This window comes from Mytilus edulis, unplaced genomic scaffold (genome assembly GCF_963676685.1).
Source record: "Mytilus edulis unplaced genomic scaffold, xbMytEdul2.2 SCAFFOLD_1023, whole genome shotgun sequence".
NCBI lineage: Eukaryota > Metazoa > Mollusca > Bivalvia > Mytilida > Mytilidae > Mytilus > Mytilus edulis.
The window spans coordinates 1-18966 of record NW_027267150.1 but is presented as its reverse complement, the minus strand read 5'-3'; the positions used below and the strand labels follow the sequence as shown (position 1 = coordinate 18966).

Below are 18966 nucleotides of genomic sequence, written 5' to 3'. Positions count from 1 at the left end.
AGAAAATTATTATTTAGAAAAAAGGTTTTATGACTTCATTAAATGTCAGCTTAAACCATGAGACACAATGCATATAATGATATCTGTAAGTTTCGGGATGTAGATCTTCGTTAACTGTAAAAGACGAGGGGTAATTAAAGTAACTAGAACAGCCAAATTAAATCGGTCAAACATGTGACAACTGTCAAAGCGATAAACAATAAGCAAATCCCAGAGTTCATTGCAAAGATGTCAGCCTCCATGCAAGCAATTTTGCATCCAATTTTACATTATTTGTTTTTGTTTTTGTCAGTTTACACATTGATGCACAGTGTACATTGTATATCAGAGGATATAACAGGTTGTTAAAAACTTAAGTTTTCACAAATTTAAGAACACCTATGTATAAAGCCAAAAAAGTGTCCCATGAAATTGTGTCCTCTAGAACATTATTTCACAGTTCAGCTGTGAAATTTTGTTCATGGGACAAAATATCACATTTGTAAACCATAAAATAGTGTCTCCCCTAGTGAAAAATTGTCCCTAGTACTTGCACAAAATTTCATGGATGATTTATAAAATTATGTCCCAACGGACAATATTTCATAGTGTAGCTATTTTTTTTCTGTCCCTATACAAGAGGGGGGATAGGACCTTTATCGGGACTTCCGGGATCGGGTATTTTTAAGCTCGGGATTTCGGATTGACCCTTTCGGGATCCGGGAATTCTTTTTTCAAATTTCGGGACCTCGGGATTTCATGTTTTTTAAGCCCGGATTTCGGGATCTCGTGTTTTTAAGTCTGGGATTTCGGGATCAGGACCCCTCCTATCCCCCCTCATACAAGGGAAATAATTTAGAAATCATTTAAATGTTTTAATCAATTAGTTAAATCATAATTGAAAATTAAATAAAGACTACACAGATGTGAACAAAAATGGAAAGTGAGGAATATAAACAGCTGTATAATTATGTGTCTGATGGTCAATACCCTCCAGAATTTGACAATAATGATAGATCATTTAGAAGGAAGGCAAAGCTCTTTCAAATTAAAAACAATGAAATGTATTATATACATGTTGACAAAAAAACACAAGAGCAAACATTAAAACTTGTAATACATAAGGACAAATTAAAACAAGTGTTGTATCTATGTCATAATGAAAGTGGATGTCATCTTGGGGTCAACAAGACCTGCAGTAAGATATCTGGGAAATATTACTTCCCGAGAATCACTGACATTGTAAAGAAATATATCTCAGTTTGTGATGAATGTCAGCATCAAAACAAGAAGGCCAAATCTGTAATGCCAGTGCCTTGTGGCAAAAGAGTTTGGGGTAAAATTGGTATAGATTTGATAGGACCCTTTCTAAACAGTGAGAAGAAGCCAATTTCAGCAAATGGTTACAGGCATAAAAAAAGATGTTAAAATAATTCATAGATTTCCTATTGCTTATTTAAATACAAATGTCAATTATTATTTTTTGTTAAATAAATTTTTTGGTATTAGACAAGACTTTTATGCAATATGGGACATGATTTCACTATGAAAAAAATGGCCAACGAAGGTCATAATAGTATTTATTGTCAAGGGACACTTTTACATAGAGGTGGACAATATTTTATAATAAAATTATGTCCTGGACCAAATTTCATAGATCATATCCATGAAATTTGGTCCATGGGACATAATTTCATGGGGGACACTATTTAATCCTACAAGTATTTGCTTTTTTTGCATAGAACTTTTGTAGAAAAGTGTGAAATTGGAAAACTTATTTTTCGTGTTTGCTATCTATGAGATAACTGTATTCTATTTTAGATAAACATTGATTTTTTGAGGTCTATGACCTCTCAGTCCATGGTGGTTTCAGCTTAGTATTGCTGAATGCTGTAATGTTTTTTTTTTTTAATTGTTATTAATAAAATAAATTCTACTCCACTACCAACATGACCAATTTACAAAATGATATATTTGTATATTTGATTATATATAGGTAATTGGATTAGCTAAGTGATAAAATTAGTGCCTAAGTAAAAAAAAAACCAACATCATCTTTCTATTTGGTCTCATAATACACAGTGAATAAATTAGTGTCAAATTAACTTTAAAGATATAAAGGCGAATTCCTAAAGGTCAAAGACCAAAAATCTTGTCTTTTTTCATTTTGTGAATTACCCAAAAAGTGAATATGTGACCTAATCTGTAAATATTATCATATTAAATATTGATCAGTAGACCAAAAATAAAAAAAAATATATAAAAAATAACTGTCCAAGTAAAAATCATAAAATTCTTATTTGCATGTAAAAAGTCTTATAAACTGTAAACTTCCCATGTAAAAGTCAAAATAAAACCTGTAAAACCTGTAAACCTCCCTTGTAAAAACACATAAAGACTTAAAAGATGTAAATAGTGTACATAATGTTGTTGTGTTATGATTGTTAATCTATTCTTCATTTATTTTTTTGGTGGTGGAACTGTTTGACATACGAAAGTATGGTTACCCTATAAAGGGTGTAAAGATCCAGAGAAGAAGAAGAAGAACATTGACAAAGGAATCTGTCTCATAATAAACCATTCAATGAGTTATATTTAATTTATCAAAACCAAACTGTTACCATTTCCTTTGCTTATCTCATTTTGTAAAGATCGTGTGGAGACATGTAGGCAGTTGCCTCCTATGGCAGGCAGACCCAAAAGAAATCTAAACTTTGGTAAAATGTTTATGATGATTTTAAAAAGCAATGAAGTAAATCAGGGTTTAAAAGGTCCATTTATATAACCTGAATAAAACGTCAATTCTATAAAAGTGCAATAAAGTTATTTTTTAAAGAAATAGCTAAATCTACCAAGTCCTTATAATTACCGCCTCTAAGGCCAATTTTTTTCTTTCTTAAATACAGAGCCAAGATAAGGTTTATCATCCTGTTTTCTTGAAATTTAAGCTATTTTGCTCCTTTTTTTTTTTGCCTATTGTTTATTTACATTTAAGCACCCCATTATTCTTTATTACCGCTGAAAATTCAGAAATTATTGCTTGCACTTACAGACTTTATCGAGTAATGGAATCTGAGACACATGACTGGAGAATTTGCAACATTTGAACTATCTCTTTTCCTTTCATTTGAGGTGTCAGAATATTACTTTTTGACATCAAATTCAACAGGAACTTCTGTGATGTCCTGCTATTCCGGACAAAAAGTTGTTAGTTTTTTTTGAGATTACAATGAACAAAAAATGTGAGGTCAATTATCATGATTATTGTGATTTCAAGAGATGATGCATACAAATAATGCTATCATTTTAAAAATACAAGTTTACATTTTGCAAAACCAAACCTGTTGCAATTTTTAAAACTAAATAACATTAATAACAATCGTTTCTGTTTGTATTATTTTTCTTGAATCTTTAGTTAATTAGCTTTTTATACGATCATCAAAATTGTATCATGTTGTCGTTTTCGTAGTCCCGTCATTGTTGTCCTCGTCAGCATCATTCGAAGACAGATAGTTTCCGGATAATAAATTTAAAGTATAAATAAATAGAAATCAATAAAACTTTACCACAAGGTATATAACCACTTTTAATGTCAAAAATTGATCACAATCCAAATTCAGACAGTATCAAGCTTGAATATTGTGTCCAAATTTGCCCCAACTGTTCAGGGTTTAACATCTGTGGTCCATCTGAGGCTGCGCTCAGCAAAACAGTTTATTGTAGTTTCCAGACAATAACTTGTGTTTAAGTGTATGAATCTCTCTGAAATTATACCACAAGTTTCCATACTTCAATGAGATGGTTTGGATTAACTTTGAGGGTTACGGCTCAAACCATTTAGTGATTAGGGGCAAACAAAGGGGGAAAACAAGGGTTTTTCTGGTTAAAGGACAATTGAGACAACTTAAAAGCAGTGTAAGGGAGGTAATCCAAATCAATTTAAAGAACATTGTTTGATTATCTCCCTTACACTGCTTGTAAATTATGTATTAAGAAATGATGATTAGATATAGGAAGATGTGGTGTGAGTGCCAATGCGACAACTCTCCATACAATTAACAATTTATAAACTATTATAGGTCAATGTACGACCTTCAACACGGAGCCTTGGCTCACACCAAACAAGTTACAACAAGCTATAAAGGACCCCAGAATTACTAGTGTAAAACAATTCAAACAGGAAAATCAACGGTCTAATCTATATAAAAAACAAGAAACGAGAAACACGTATAAATTACATAAACAAACGACAACTACTGTACATCAGATTCCTGACTTAGTCGATGCCACTGCTGGTGGACGTTTCGTCCCCGAGGGTATCACCAGCCCAGTAGTCAACACTTCTGTGTTGACATGAATATCAATTATGTGGTCATTTTTATAAATTTCCTGTTTACAAAACTTTGAATTTTCGAAAAAACTAAGGATTTTCTTATCCCAGGCATAGATTACCTTAGCCGTATTTGGCACAACTTTTTGGAATTTTGAATCCTCAATGCTCTTCAACTTTATAAATATTTTGATTTGAGCGTCACTGATGAGTCTTATGTAGACGAAACGCGCGTCTGGCGTACTAAATTATAATCCTGGTACCTTTGATAACTATTATGACAGGTGCAAACATATGCAGTGGGATTAAAAGTTTTAATGGTACCATACGTTCTCCCTTTTTCTTAAACAATAGCATAACATCACAACATAGAAAAATACACTATAAGATATCAATTGGAAGACTTAACTCAATCAAAAAACGTAAATTAACACACTATGAACGAACAAATTTGATCTGCAATACCTGAATGCAAATGCATAGTTAATAAAATATTAGGGACAAACATTCAAGGCCAAAAAGCAAACAAATAAATCCAAACAAAGCCATGGCAAGACACCACTGCAAAATATTTAACCCCTCGAAAATAATCATGGTTTTCATAATATATACAGGTAAATGAAAAATAACTTTGTCGTTTTATGTATATACTACTTATGTGTATATAAAAACTACCTACTAGTCTGACTCTGACAAGATGTTTTTGTTATAACTTGGTTGTTTGGTAAATAGCACTGCATAATCTGATGTTTCCGTTTATTAAATTAACCTGATTAACAAGAAAAATTATGCAAGAGGTTCTTTTTTATCCTATGAACTACAATCTTTGATCTTGATATGATGTATATTTTACAGATTATTTACTATGCAGAAGTGTAGCCATGAGATTGCTTTGATCTTGATATGATAGATATAGGATGATGTGGTATGAGTGCCAATGTGACATCTCTCAATCCAAATAACAATTAATAAAAGTAAACCATTACAGGTCAAGGTGTATATTTTATTCTTTGATCTTGATATCATGTTAATTTATGGCCCATTTATGGGCATTATGTTTTCTGGTATGTGCGTCTGTCTGTTCGTCCGTCTGTCCTACTTCAGGTTAAAGTTTTTGGTCCAGGTTAAAGTTTTTGGTCGAAGTGGTTTTGATGAAACTTAGTACACCTTTTCCCTATGATATGATCTTTCTAATTTTAATTCTTGATATCATGTATATTTTACAGATTATTTGATCTTGATATATATCATGTATATTTTACAGATTATTTGATCTTGATATATATCATGTATATTTTACATATTATTTGATCTTGATATATATCATGTATATTTTACAGATTATTTGCTATGCAGGAAGTGTGGACATGAGATAGCTAGGGGAACTGATCTGACAGCTGTGCCTTCTAAGTTAGCACATCGACAGAGAAATGATACCATATCAGGAGTCAAAGATGTTCTAATACAGCTGTTTCAAAATCCACATGGTAATACTCTATTGAAAATATCTATTAACGAAATAAAGACTGATTTTGATAACACTAGTGATCCAGCATTTTAAAATGAGAATGCACTGAGTTGTTGCTGACGATATGATATTGTTAGCTCTAAGCGAAAAGGAACTCTCAAAATACATCTAATACATGACATGTAATAGGCTGTCATTTTATTGCTTTCAGTGGAAGCTGAAAATAAACTACATTTGTATGTAAAAACTAAATGTGTGATATTTAACACATGCATGTGGTGTTTATTTAAGGTTAAAAATTTACAATCAACATGATCAATAATATTATATTAAAATATGTATTTTCAGTAACTCCACCTTTCATTTACAGAGACCAAGTCTAAATTTTTAGGCAAACAGGGTTTAAAGGCCCTTTTTAAACTAAGAAAATCATTTAGACTCACTTCTAAACATTTCCATTCATTCATATATTTGACCACACAATTCAGCTAATTTTAGTTTTTTGATCAGAAACATGGGGTGCTGGGCCCTGCTGGCAGTCCATCTTTAACTAAAGGATTCTTCTTCTTTTTATTAACTATGTAAGTAATGATTTCATAATCAACAAATTGAATGTAAAAAGTTGTAAATATATACTTGGTGTGAACAGAAAGAGCACAAACAATGCTGTCATGGCATAAGTCAGATATTTACCCATACATGATTGTCCATTTGATAAGTACTGGTATCCTTAAATATTCGATAACTTTAGAAAAATCTGAAGACTTTGCACTGGCACTTTCTAAAATCCTACATAAAAACTTTCACACTTGACTTCATGGTGTAGTTATAAATTGTTGTTGGTAGCTCAATTGTGCAAATCACGTAATTCAAAATTCTAGGCATTTGTCTTTTCGTTCATTTTTGTTTACTCTTTATTTAATATTTATTTTTCATGACAAAACAGATTGTGTAAACACATGTATTATCAGTGTTATATGAGAAATGGAACCATCTAATCTGCCACATTTTGCAGACCTCTACACAACAACATAGAGCTTTCTTGTAACAATAAATTGTGTTAGATTATTTGCATAAATAATAGGCTGTTTGGTCTACAATAAGATCTCCTAAGTATTGACAAATGGTTAAGAGAAAATAAGATGGTCATTAAAGAATTAGATGCTCATTGAAATATGTTCTGATCATTTACATTTAAAGATACTGTGTCTCATACAAATGCAGATTATGAGAAAAATTGTAATAAATATTAATCAGTGAGTTAGAGTTATCTCTCTTTAACCACTGCTACTTTAGACTTAATTTAAAATTCACCTATAGGATCTTCTCATATAACAGTTAAAAATCTGTTTGAATTTTTCAGTTAACAGAGAGATTCATTAGCATTTTATAGCTTTGGGGCCCTTTATAGCTTGCTGTGAGCCCAAGGCTCTGTGTTGAAGACCATACTTTGATCTGTAATGGTTTACTTTTACTAATTATGACTTGGATGGAGAGTTGTCTCATTGGTACTCAACCACATCTATGATTTTCTTCTATCTATTTTGCATTAAAAACACATACAATTATTGATTTTTATCAATTTTTAACATATGAAGCTCTTTTGATTAAAAGATTATGTTTTTGAATTCTTTATCAGAAATATGGGGGCCAAATTTGTACATGTATCTAAAGAAATGAGCAAAAACGTTTTGTGTCTAAACAAATCTCTGTTGAAAATTATCAGACTTTTTATTGCCCCTCACTAAACTTCTTTAAATGATGATTTCTAACAAATGTTTAGTATATTTACTTTTCATCATGATAAATCAAATAGAATGACACTAAGACAGTAATAATAAAGAAATAAAATTTTGTCATAAGTCTTCCTTTAATATCTAGTATAAAGGTATTTTGCAATGTCCCAGGTTAGATGAAAGGTTTGGTCTTGGCATACATTTTTTTTGTACATGGTTAAACCTGGACGCAACACATTCTATATTTGTTTGATCCTAGTTAGTAGATAACTCTTCATAGATACCAGAATTGAAATTTTGTATGCCATATACACGGTTTAGGAGCCTGTATTTTAGTGTATATCTTATTTGTTTTTTTCTTTTTTGTTTTGTAAATAAATCAGGACTTAGTTTTCTTGATTGAATTGTTTTACTTTTGTCATGTTTAGGACTTTTATAGCTTGCTATCTGTGGTATGTGTGTTTGAACATTGTCGAAGGCCATATGCATACATAATTGCTAATGAAACAAGTATCGAAAATAGAACAAATGCAGTGGCGTAGCTTGCCTTCTGTTTATACCGAGGCAGGGGGTCAGGGGGGCACAGCCCCCCTTAAGCTATAGAGGTTGTTTCAATCTGAACAAGAAAAAATCATTAAAAATAGTTGCTGTTCAATGTTATTTCATCATAATAATGTTAATTATATGCCTTACTATCTATACTCAAAGCTATAACAATAACAAAATACGACGTCGGTGAAGGTTACTGGTATCACATTAGAAAACCAATGAAAAGTCAGTTTCCTGACTTGCTAGCAGTTACAGAAAGCAGGAACATATATACATATATATGTACATTGACATACTGTTCCCAGCAGAAAGCCAGCTCAAATGCCTAATGTCTCCCAATATATTTCCAAGCCATAGTACACACTAATATAGTTGGCTGTACATCACACGTCATATCACAAGAAATCATGACCTTGCTCAGTGGATAGAAGAAACCTGTACAAAATGTTCAATACAGAAAAAAAACCAAACGCAAATATTAAGGTTTATTTGTATTTAGTTTTGTGATGATAATTTGTTTGGTCGTAGGTCACAAATCAACGAATTATAGATAATCACCACAAAATGACAGCTGGATTGAACAAACGAATTTCAGGATAAACAAGGAGAAAAACATATGCTACATGTAAAGTGTAGCACGGCACTTGTTTTAGTGGTGTATTCCTTCGAAGGTCTTGACATTACATATTGAATGATTTTTAACATTTTTTTTCATTCACGATGCACATGACAACCGGCGAATAACTAACATTTACTTTATTCTGAAGTCTTCATTATAAACGAACAGCATTTGGTTGATTTTTTTTATATATAAACTGACATTATGTATTAACTAGCAGACATATTTCTCTGGAATTAGTGATTCCTTTAAATATTTTAAATTCCCTGCTTGTGAAAACGTACTATGAATTTAAAATAGCGAGAATAAAACTTGAGAACCACAACATATAAATTATTTTCTGTGCACTATTATAAATGTAAATGCATATTTTGTTTTGTTTAGTACCAAAGTCAATGAACATAGTCGTAGGGGAACATGTCAATGGTTATAAACGAGGGTTTGAATGCTTAGAATGGGATTATCAAATATTTATTTTTTAATCATTGTCGCCCATAATTTGATTTTCCTTTATTTATAATTTAGCACCATTTTAAATCCATATTCTTTCAAATTTAAATTAATTACAGGGCAGATTTTTCTGTTTTCTTAAAAACTCACTCAGGCCCTCATATACTAGAAATTATTCTGACACAAAATTAACTAATTGACATAATTCAATGGGAAAGGGATTTGATCGGGTGACTCGTGAGTTGCATCCTCATCTATTCTACTCACTGTTTTCGCTTGCAATGGGGTAGGACAAAATAAATCTGTTGTCGATTTCCTTTTACTCTGACAAACTTGAATTACAGAAAACTAAGGTAAAGGGTATTTCCAAGTAGATGAGGGAAAATTAATTCAAATGTTCCAATAAGTCTTGAATAATTCGTAAAGGGTATGAATCAATAACCGCGCCAACAAGACATAACAAGTTCAGGCGCGGATCCAGAGGGGGGTTCCAGGGGTTGGACAATCAATGCATTTGAATGGGGACATGTAATTGGAACCCCCCCCCCCCCCCCCCCCTTTGTCCTTGGTTAGGAACCCCCCCTTTTTAAAATGGCTGGATCCGCCCCTGAAGTTGCTACATGATTGTTCAGTAGCTAGTTTGCTGCAATAATCATTTAAAAGAAAATACAGTGAAGGAAAATATTTTTTTTTTACTGAGGCAGTTGCCTCGGTTGTCTCAACGTAAGCTACGCCCCTGAAATGACATAGATTTAAGCCTGGTGCAAAAGGGTCAAATTTGTTAATTACATTCGAGAAAAATCTGGATTCAATCATGATTCAATAACATTGGATTGTCCTATAAAAACATGTCATAAAAATAAGGCAGGTGTTTATAAATCAAGTGTGGGTACAAAGTTAATTAAGGATCTGTCTTTTAACTAGGAGAGGGCATTTTATTTTTAAAGAACGAAAGTCAAGGACCTACCATTCTTTAATGATTCTTTGCACAGATGCTTTATATATGCATGACCATTGATTTTTTATTGAGGAACTTTTAAAATTTCAAATGGTTTTGGACATTTCATTATTTAAAGCAAATTTAAACCCTTGCATGGAATTATTTGAATCTTGAATAATTATGGAAAATTTATAGAAAATATAGGATGACACCTAAACCAATTAAGATGAGTAAGCCATGCCTGTATGGATACAGAGGTCAGTTAGTTCATACTGAAATATCATTGAAGTAATATGAAGTTAGCTATGTACCCATGGTTAGCACTCAATAATTGGGTTAGTTTTTCATTGTATCTGCAGTAACTCGCAGTTTCACTTGGTTTTTTATATTGGGCGTTTTACAGCTTGCTATGTGGTGTGAGTTTAACACATTGTTAAAGGCTGTACAATAACTGATAGCTGCTAATTATATAGTGTAAACCAACTTATTTTCGCTAGCGATTTATTTTCTTGACTTTCGCGAGTAGAAAAATAACGCGAATATGTAAAACTTTGATCTTTCCTTATTAAACATTATCCAGAAATTAGAAAATCGTGAAATTAAATAGGCGCGAAATAGACTAGAAAGGGTAAAACGCGAAATAAAGTATCCGCGAAAATAAGTTGGTTTACCATAATTAGATAAGTTACAAAAATAAACAAAATGACATACATCCAAGCCTCTTACGAAAGGTCAGAATTTGTTAATCTTGTTTGTGGACACTCCTGAATTCATTCACGATTCAATATAATTGTATTGACCTATAAATACCCTGTGATAGTGATGCATGTAGAGTTGGATTTATTTTTCATTAAGATTAATTTACTTAGGATATAGACAAAAGGACCTTTATTTAAAACAGAAGACTTTTGGGGTATAAATTGGGATGTTTATCATGTGAATAAAATAGTTTGTAATTAAGATCTATAGTCGCATGTATAAAGAAATGATAAGCATGACCTAATGTTCAGTTCAAAGAAGCAAAATAAATTTTCATTACCGGTACAATGTATCTTTAAACTCATTGAAGAATAAATCACGTTTCAACCTTCAACTATAGTCTAGGGGAGATAACCTCAATTTGAATTAATTTTTCAATGATTTTGTATTATGCACATTTTATACAAGAAAAAATAAATGATGATAAAAACAGCAGACAATTGAAGGAACATAATAATTTTTAAAAATCAAAGCAAGTTTTTTATTGATTTTCTTTTACTTCAATAGAGTTTGGAAACTTTTGGGGAGGAGAGGGTCATTATGGGATCTCTAAATATTTTGAAATTTGAGGTTTATGAATTTTTCCTGATTTTGTATTTTAGGTTTATATTTTGAGGTTGTGACAACACAAGAAGCAGATGTACAGCCAACGGGAGAGGTACACATAACAATTTGTTTCATGTAGATTTCTATAGTATATGAATTTATTTAAATTTTAGAACCCCATTATGCTTTAAAAAGACTACTGTAAATTCAGAATATATGAATTTATTATAATAATAATGAGCAATACTTATAAGTTATAGCTTGTTGTTCGGTGTGAGCCAAGGCTCGGTGTTGAAGGCCGTACATTGACCTATAATGGTTTACTTTTATAAATTGTTATTTGGATGGAGAGTTGTCTCATTGGCACTCACACCACATCTTCCTAAATCTATATAATATTTCAAAAATATATTTTGCAGTTAACAACTGTGTATTATTTGATATAATATATCAGTTGAAATTAATTGTAGAGGGGTTTCATCATATAATAATTGCTAGAGTTTATGTCCCTTTTAGAATAAACAAAACACATTGAGACTTGTTTTTCATGAACACACATTTCATGACAGCTTTTGACCAAGGTTATGTCCCATGGAGATATTAATTAGGAATATGAACTTGTAATTTCTATCTTTCTCAGGTTATGTCCCATGGAGATATTAATTAGGAATATGAACTTGTAATTTCTATCTTTCTCAGGTTATGTCCCATGGAGATATTAATTAGGAATATGAACTTGTAATTTCTATCTTTCTCAGGTTATGTCCCATGGAGATATTAATTAGGAATATGAACTTGTAATTTCTATCTTTTTCAGGTGATTTAAAAAAAAAAGCATAATGAGTTTCATTTCAATACTTAGTTCAAGTATAAAATTAGGTGCACATGGAAATATAAATCCATGGAAAATTGTCAATGTGTCTTTTTTTATTTTCTGATTTATTCACTTTGTTTTTGGCCTCAAATATATTTTTTATATTATTTTAACTAATATTTGGTCTTTCCAATTTTGGTTTCACTTTGAAAAAAAAATTGATTTGTTATTTATTTATTTTTTTGTGACACACAGTTTGTGTTTTAATTTCTTTCTTTATATGTTGGTCAATTTCTGAATGAATTTTGCTGACAAAGGGTGGCTATACTAAAGAAAGACCAATAGTTTGTGTCAAAATAGCATTTAAAAAATACTGATACTTTATTTAAACATATCTACATTGTATGTATTTATTTGGTCGCTTTGTTTGTGGATATCATGATTCTTAAAAATCAAGAATTTTACAACCTTGTAAATGGTAACTCTTGTTGAAATGATTTTTACTAAGACTGAAACCATGAATGCAATAAATTACAATACAAATTTATATTTATTTCTCAAAACCACAAAAATTTACATGGTCTTTTACAGTTTGTTTTGTGTCTCCATTGAAATGAAGGACACTTAAATGTGTCTCTGTTGAAAAGAAACATCTGTTGGTTGTGTCTCTGTTGATTAGAAAGGTCTTACTTCTATCGCTAGCCATGGGACAGGCTCATGGCCAGTAAAGGTTGTTGAACAGGTCCAAGACCACAATTGTCGTCCTTGATTTTCGTTGTTCACGAATATATTCCCTAGTGTTGACAGTGGATTACTTGCCATTAATTTTTATACCCCTTCCAAATTTATTTCTCCATGTTTAACGCCTCAAATTGCAAGAAGGGGGATGAAATTACACTGTAAAAAAATTTAAGTCCCGAATTTTTAATGAAAGTAGTGATTTGGTCCAGCTGAAAAAGTTAAAAATTAGCACTTCGGAAACTGTTAAAAGATTTCAAGACGCCCTAAACATAAAATTGTCCATATTTTGGGTTAGGTTTTCTATAATTTTGATATAATTTTTACAAAAGTAGTACAACACACTGTAAAGATTTCATTGAGAAAGCGCAGGTGGGATTTTTTTAATTTTATTTATGTTCTAAAAGAAATGCACTACGAAATAATTGTGGTCTCAGACCAACACCCACTAGTAGTACTTCTGTCTCAGTTTTATATTAGGTTCTATTGTTATGGAGAAAACATTTCTGTTTATGATTGAGCTTTTTTATACTTCTTTTTTTGGTAATTTTGTTTGGCTCAGTAAATCAGATATTTTCTAACATATATCTCAAAATGTCATGATGCATGAACAAGTTTTACAGAGGGTCACAAATAACTATTTGTCTCTTTTAATATAGAAAATGTTTTAGTAAGCCATGAACAGTCAGTTTAACTTGAGATCTATGTTTAGTAATAAGATGTGTAAGAGGCTCCTGCATATCATAAAGGTGCAAAGACAGATAATATCACCAATTTTAACAGAAAAAATAATATGTTAAACCGGAATGACACATATTTTAATTGTTTTGATGTAGTTTTGGTTTTGATGTCCTTATGTTATAGGCTATTTTTAATATACAATAAGAAGATGTGGTATGAATACTGACGAGATAATTACCCACTAGCTATAGAGCCCAAGTGCAGGGTTTCCGCTGGCGGTCGCCATTTTCGCAATTTGCGAAAAAATAATAATTGTGGCGATAAAAATTCGTCATTTGCGAAAGAATTTGGCGAAAGAAATATATAAACCGATTTATTTTCCTCCATCTTATTTATTTACTTTTTTCGAGTTTCTCGGACTTTACCCGATCAGACAATACTCGGAATTCACCTTGACCTCATTAAGATTTAGACAGAAAATCAATAATCAGCTGATTGCATTTTATAGCTATCGACAACAAAGGACTAATTAATAAAGGTGTTGATTGAATTGTTTCACAAAATGATATGGTCAAATGGCTTCCGCTATAAATGTCACATACAGAATTTATTTACATCTTTGCGACGCACGTGTTTGAAGCAAACTTTTGACATTTCTCCCTTTAAAGATAGTTTTGAAAAGAAAGCTGTTGTTGTGACGAAAATTGTTCAAAAGCAAGAAAAATCTCCGATTTAAAACTTTAATTCTTTTATCCTTTGACTTTAATAAAGTCGTTTGAGTGACACATGCACGTGTTTCAAGCATAGTTGTACGTCTCAACTTTTTCATTTACGATGGTCAAGAAAAGAAAACTGTCGTTATGAAAAAATCTATCCAAAAGTCTGGGAACAACCCCTCGAATGAGAGTAACCCTTCAATGTAATGACTGCACATGAAATGAGGGATCAATTTCATGTGATAAAAGCTTTTGTTTTGTTGTAAAAATTACTTCTTAGTACAAAAGGGCACAACAGGAAAAATATATTTATGTTACTTGGCGAAAAAAATAATGAAGTGGCGAAAAATATATTGTTTTGGCGAAAGAGGTGGCGAAAAAAATAATTGACCCAGGGGAAACCCTGCCCAAGTGACATAGATGTTAGCAACTGCAGGTCACTGTACAGCCTTCAACAATGAGCAAAACTTTGATAATCTAGTAAGGTATTAAAGCCTTTGATATGACAAAATATGAAACTGTTCAAACAAGAAAACCGACAGTCTAATATATCTATACGCAAACAACAATGAAAAACAAATCAATCACTGAATAAAGGCTCAGCCTTGAGACAGGCACATTACAGAATGTTGAATGGTAAACATAGTTTGATGTTTTGCTTATATTTTTAATTTACAGTATTCAAATATACAAACCTGGTTTCTTGATTACATGTGGCAGCTAGTGGCATGTCCTCGATGTGGCACTCATTTAGGATGGTAAGTGTGATTTCTGATGTCTTCCAAGCTATAAGGAGGAACTTTCTTTATAGATAGACATTCAAACCTCCAGGCAGGAGATTTTTTTTATGTAGATAAAGATTCATACTTCCAAACAGGAGGACCATTTATGTAGATAGAGAGATATTGATTTGATATTTGGTTTATTGTTTTATCATGACTAGTTACAGATCAAGTTCAAATATTATTCCGTTCTGATAATTTTGTGCAGAGCTATGATCCTTGGACTTAGAAAATTAACTAAAGTAATTAGTTTTCCACACTTTTTTTCGTCATGCTTCAAGATATTAATTTGATATTTGTTATGTATTTAACACATGATAAGTTACAGATCAAGTTAGCTTTGAATTATCAAACTTTAATTTTACATGTTTTATTTAAAGATTTATTTTATTTTTCAGGTTATATTCATATGTAGGACTTGAATCTCAGAAACCTAAATCTTTTATTGGTTTAATTTTACAGAATTTATTAGAAGATATAGGTAGGTTTTTCATGAATAATAAAAACTTGGAAGAAATTCATTGCATGGATAATATAGAGTACTTACTTATATGAAATTATAAATAATATTAGCTTACACTTTAGAATATTTTGATGTTTAGACAATTAATTTTGAATAAAATCATCTGAAATAAAGCAATTGTTAAGCCACTCTAAACTTCTTATCTGCTTGAACTAAAAATGAAACACTGTGGTATAACTTATAGATATAAGAAGATGTGGTATGAGTGCCAATCAGAAAACTCTCCATCCAAGTCACAATTTGTAATTTTCTAAAAGGATTATTTTTGTACGACCGAAAAATTTGTTTTTGGATCATATAATGATATAATGTTGTTGCCTGTGTCATCTGCACCGTCCGAAGACACATTGGTTTCCAGACAATAACTTTAGTTGAAGTAAATTGATCTCTTTGAAATTTTCAATACAATAAAAGGAAGGTTTGGATTGATTATGGGGATGACAGTACAAACCGTTTAGGAATTAGGGGCCCAAAAGGGCCCAAAACAAACATTTATCTAGTTTCAGGACAATTACTTGTGTAGAAGTATTTCAATGGCTCTGAAATTGTACCACAATGTTTAATACAACAAGTAGAAGATTGGGAACTATTTTAAGGGTAATGGGGCAAACAGTTAAGAATTAAGGGCCAACAAGGGGCAACAAAAATTGAGAAAGAAATCTTCAACTGCACAACAAGCATTTTTCTAGTTTCAAGACAATAACTTGTGTGAAAATGTTTTGATCTCTCTGACATTGTACCACAAGGTGAAATATAACAAATGAAAGACTAGGATTGAGGTTGGGGTTAATTGCCCCAAACATTGAGAAATTAGGGACCAAAAAAGGGCCAAAAAGACGCATTTTTCTACTTTCCAGTCAAAAACTTGTGTTTAAGTGGATTTCTCTGAAGTTATACTACATGGTTCCATACTACAAAGGAAAGGCTAGGATTTAGTTTTGGGGTTGTTGCTCCAAGGGGGGTATCAATAAGTTTGGGGGGATTTTTTTTTTACAATTTTTTAAGGGATTCATAATATTTTTTTCAAAATTTTGAAAAGTTTCAAGAAATCTTCAATTGCACAGTATTGCATTCGCGCAATAAATTTGTAGAATTTGACCACATTTATTTTGTGTCAGAAACCTATATTATGTCAAAAATTTGATCACAATCCAAATTCAGACAGTATCAAGCTTGATTCAATATTGTGTCCAAATTTGCCCCAACTGTTCGGAGTTTGACCTCTGTGGTCTTATCAGGCTGCGCTCAGGGAAGTATTTTATTATTCAATGTGAACATCTAGTATGTTTAGGTGATCATGAAATTTAAAGTTCATAAAATTATTAGAAATTGAATACCTCTTCCTCAAGATAATCATTCAGCTATTATGAGTATCTTGCCAAAATTATCCCCAGAAATGTAAACTCAAAACCTCATAGTATAGTAAGAAGGCCAATGAAACTTTGCCCAATTGTTGTAACTGTATAATATCCTGAACATGTAGATGTGCATATTATATTTTGGTAACATTTAGCTCATTTCAACTTTGTTTTTTATTGATAAATAACAAATTTTGAGAAATGTATTCTTATAATAGAACATTAGCAATAGCTGATGCATAGTTGTATTAAGATATTTCAAAGTGATTGACAAATTTAAAAGGATATTAAAAATGATAAAAAAATCACAAAATTTGATAATAGGCTGTCATTAAAAAGGCATGATAATAATTCCAAATTGTTTTCTCAAGTCAAAATTGTGTAAACAAATGATGGTTATAGGTTCTGAGAATCATATTTTTGCCAGGATTTATATGAAAAAGGTATCATTATTTGCTTTTATGAAATGTTTCTTTGTGTTGAAATTATTGGTAACCTACCAAAATACATATATGCTTGGCTTTAGACAAAACATAATTTAATTGAAACACATCCTAAATTTGCTGCTGGTGTCAAAATATATCAAACTACGAAGTGTTGCTTTGTTAACTTCATGTAGATATTTATAGCATGCATTACTTGTTTATGTTGACTATTTGATAATTTGCTAGACAGTGCAAATATTATTGTTACATCTGTAAATTCCAAGTAAAGGTCAAATTGTTATTTAACACATTGTTAAGCAGATGATTTATCATTAGGGATGTAAAAAAATCTGATATTTAATACTCAAATATGGTCATGATACTGGCGAGTATTCAAGTACTCAGATAAATCTTTAACGTCTAGTGAAAATCTTGGGTTTTAATTAGGATGTCAAATCTTGGTAATAACCTTTCATAAACCTGATTTCAGTCAAAAATAAACCTACATCATTTTGTTGTAGAACTCAAACTGTATGACTACAAAAATATAACTTGATCCTTAGTTATGTGTATCGCTAGTCCTTAGTTATGTGTATCGCTAGTCCTTGATCCTTAGTTATGTGTATCGCTAGTCCTTGATCCTTAGTTATGTGTATCGCTAGTCCTTGATCCTTAGTTATGTGTATCGCTAGTCCTTGATCCTTAGTTATGTGTATCGCTAGTCCTTGATCCTTAGTTATGTGTATCGCTAGTCCTTTTTGAGTCCATAGAACAATGAATAACAGACCATCATTTATAAAAAGTAAGCTATCAAAATAGCAATTATTGTTTGTGTGTTCATGAAACAAATCAGAAACATGCAAATAAATCCGTCAATATGTTTATAAAGCCTGACTTGATAGACAATCTGTATCATCTGTTCCTGTCAAGCTAGTTCTTTTGTAAAAAGGCAAACAAGTATCTAAAATTGTACTCGAGTACTCGTCCTTCCAAGCAAGTAATCTAATACTTGTTGCTTTCACTATTTATTAAATATTATAAAATTGAGAAGATATTAAAAGAGTGCAAGTTTAATCTTGGTTCTATGAAGAGTTTATTTATAGGGTCTTCAACAATGAGCAAAATCTATTCCTTTAATCAACCTATAAAAGTCCCTGATATAATTCAAGTGAGGAAACTAAATGATAAACAAAATCAAACATGATATATATGGCCTTTGTTAGTCTTGTATTATTTTAATTTTAGTTTCTTGTGTACAATTTGGAAATTAGTATGGCGTTCATTATGACTGAACTAGTATATATTTGTTTAGGGGCCAGCTGAAAGACACCTCCAGGTGCGGGAATTTCTCGCTACATTGAAGACCTGTTGGTGACCTTCTGCTGTTGTTTTTGTCTATGGTCGGGTTGTTGTCTCTTTGGCACATTCCCCATTTCCATTCTCAATTTTATTCCTATGTTGTAAGAAGGAGGAAAGTGAGGAAACTAAATGATAAACAAAATCAAACATGATATATTGTTTCTATGTTGTACTGTTTAATACATCACTGTCTC

General features: G+C 31.4%; 1 protein-coding gene across 1 annotated transcript; it reads left to right on the top strand.

Annotated features, from left to right (window-relative positions):
- Positions 1–203: 203 nt before the first annotated feature.
- On the top strand, positions 204–15588 carry LOC139504932 (uncharacterized; the record flags this gene model as incomplete). The annotated part of the gene is made up of 5 exons (XM_071294811.1): positions 204–340; positions 5650–5796; positions 11433–11488; positions 15004–15083; positions 15506–15588. Coding segments are annotated over exons 1-5 (478 nt in total), but the record flags the coding sequence as incomplete, so codon positions are not given.
- Positions 15589–18966: the final 3378 nt, after the last annotated feature.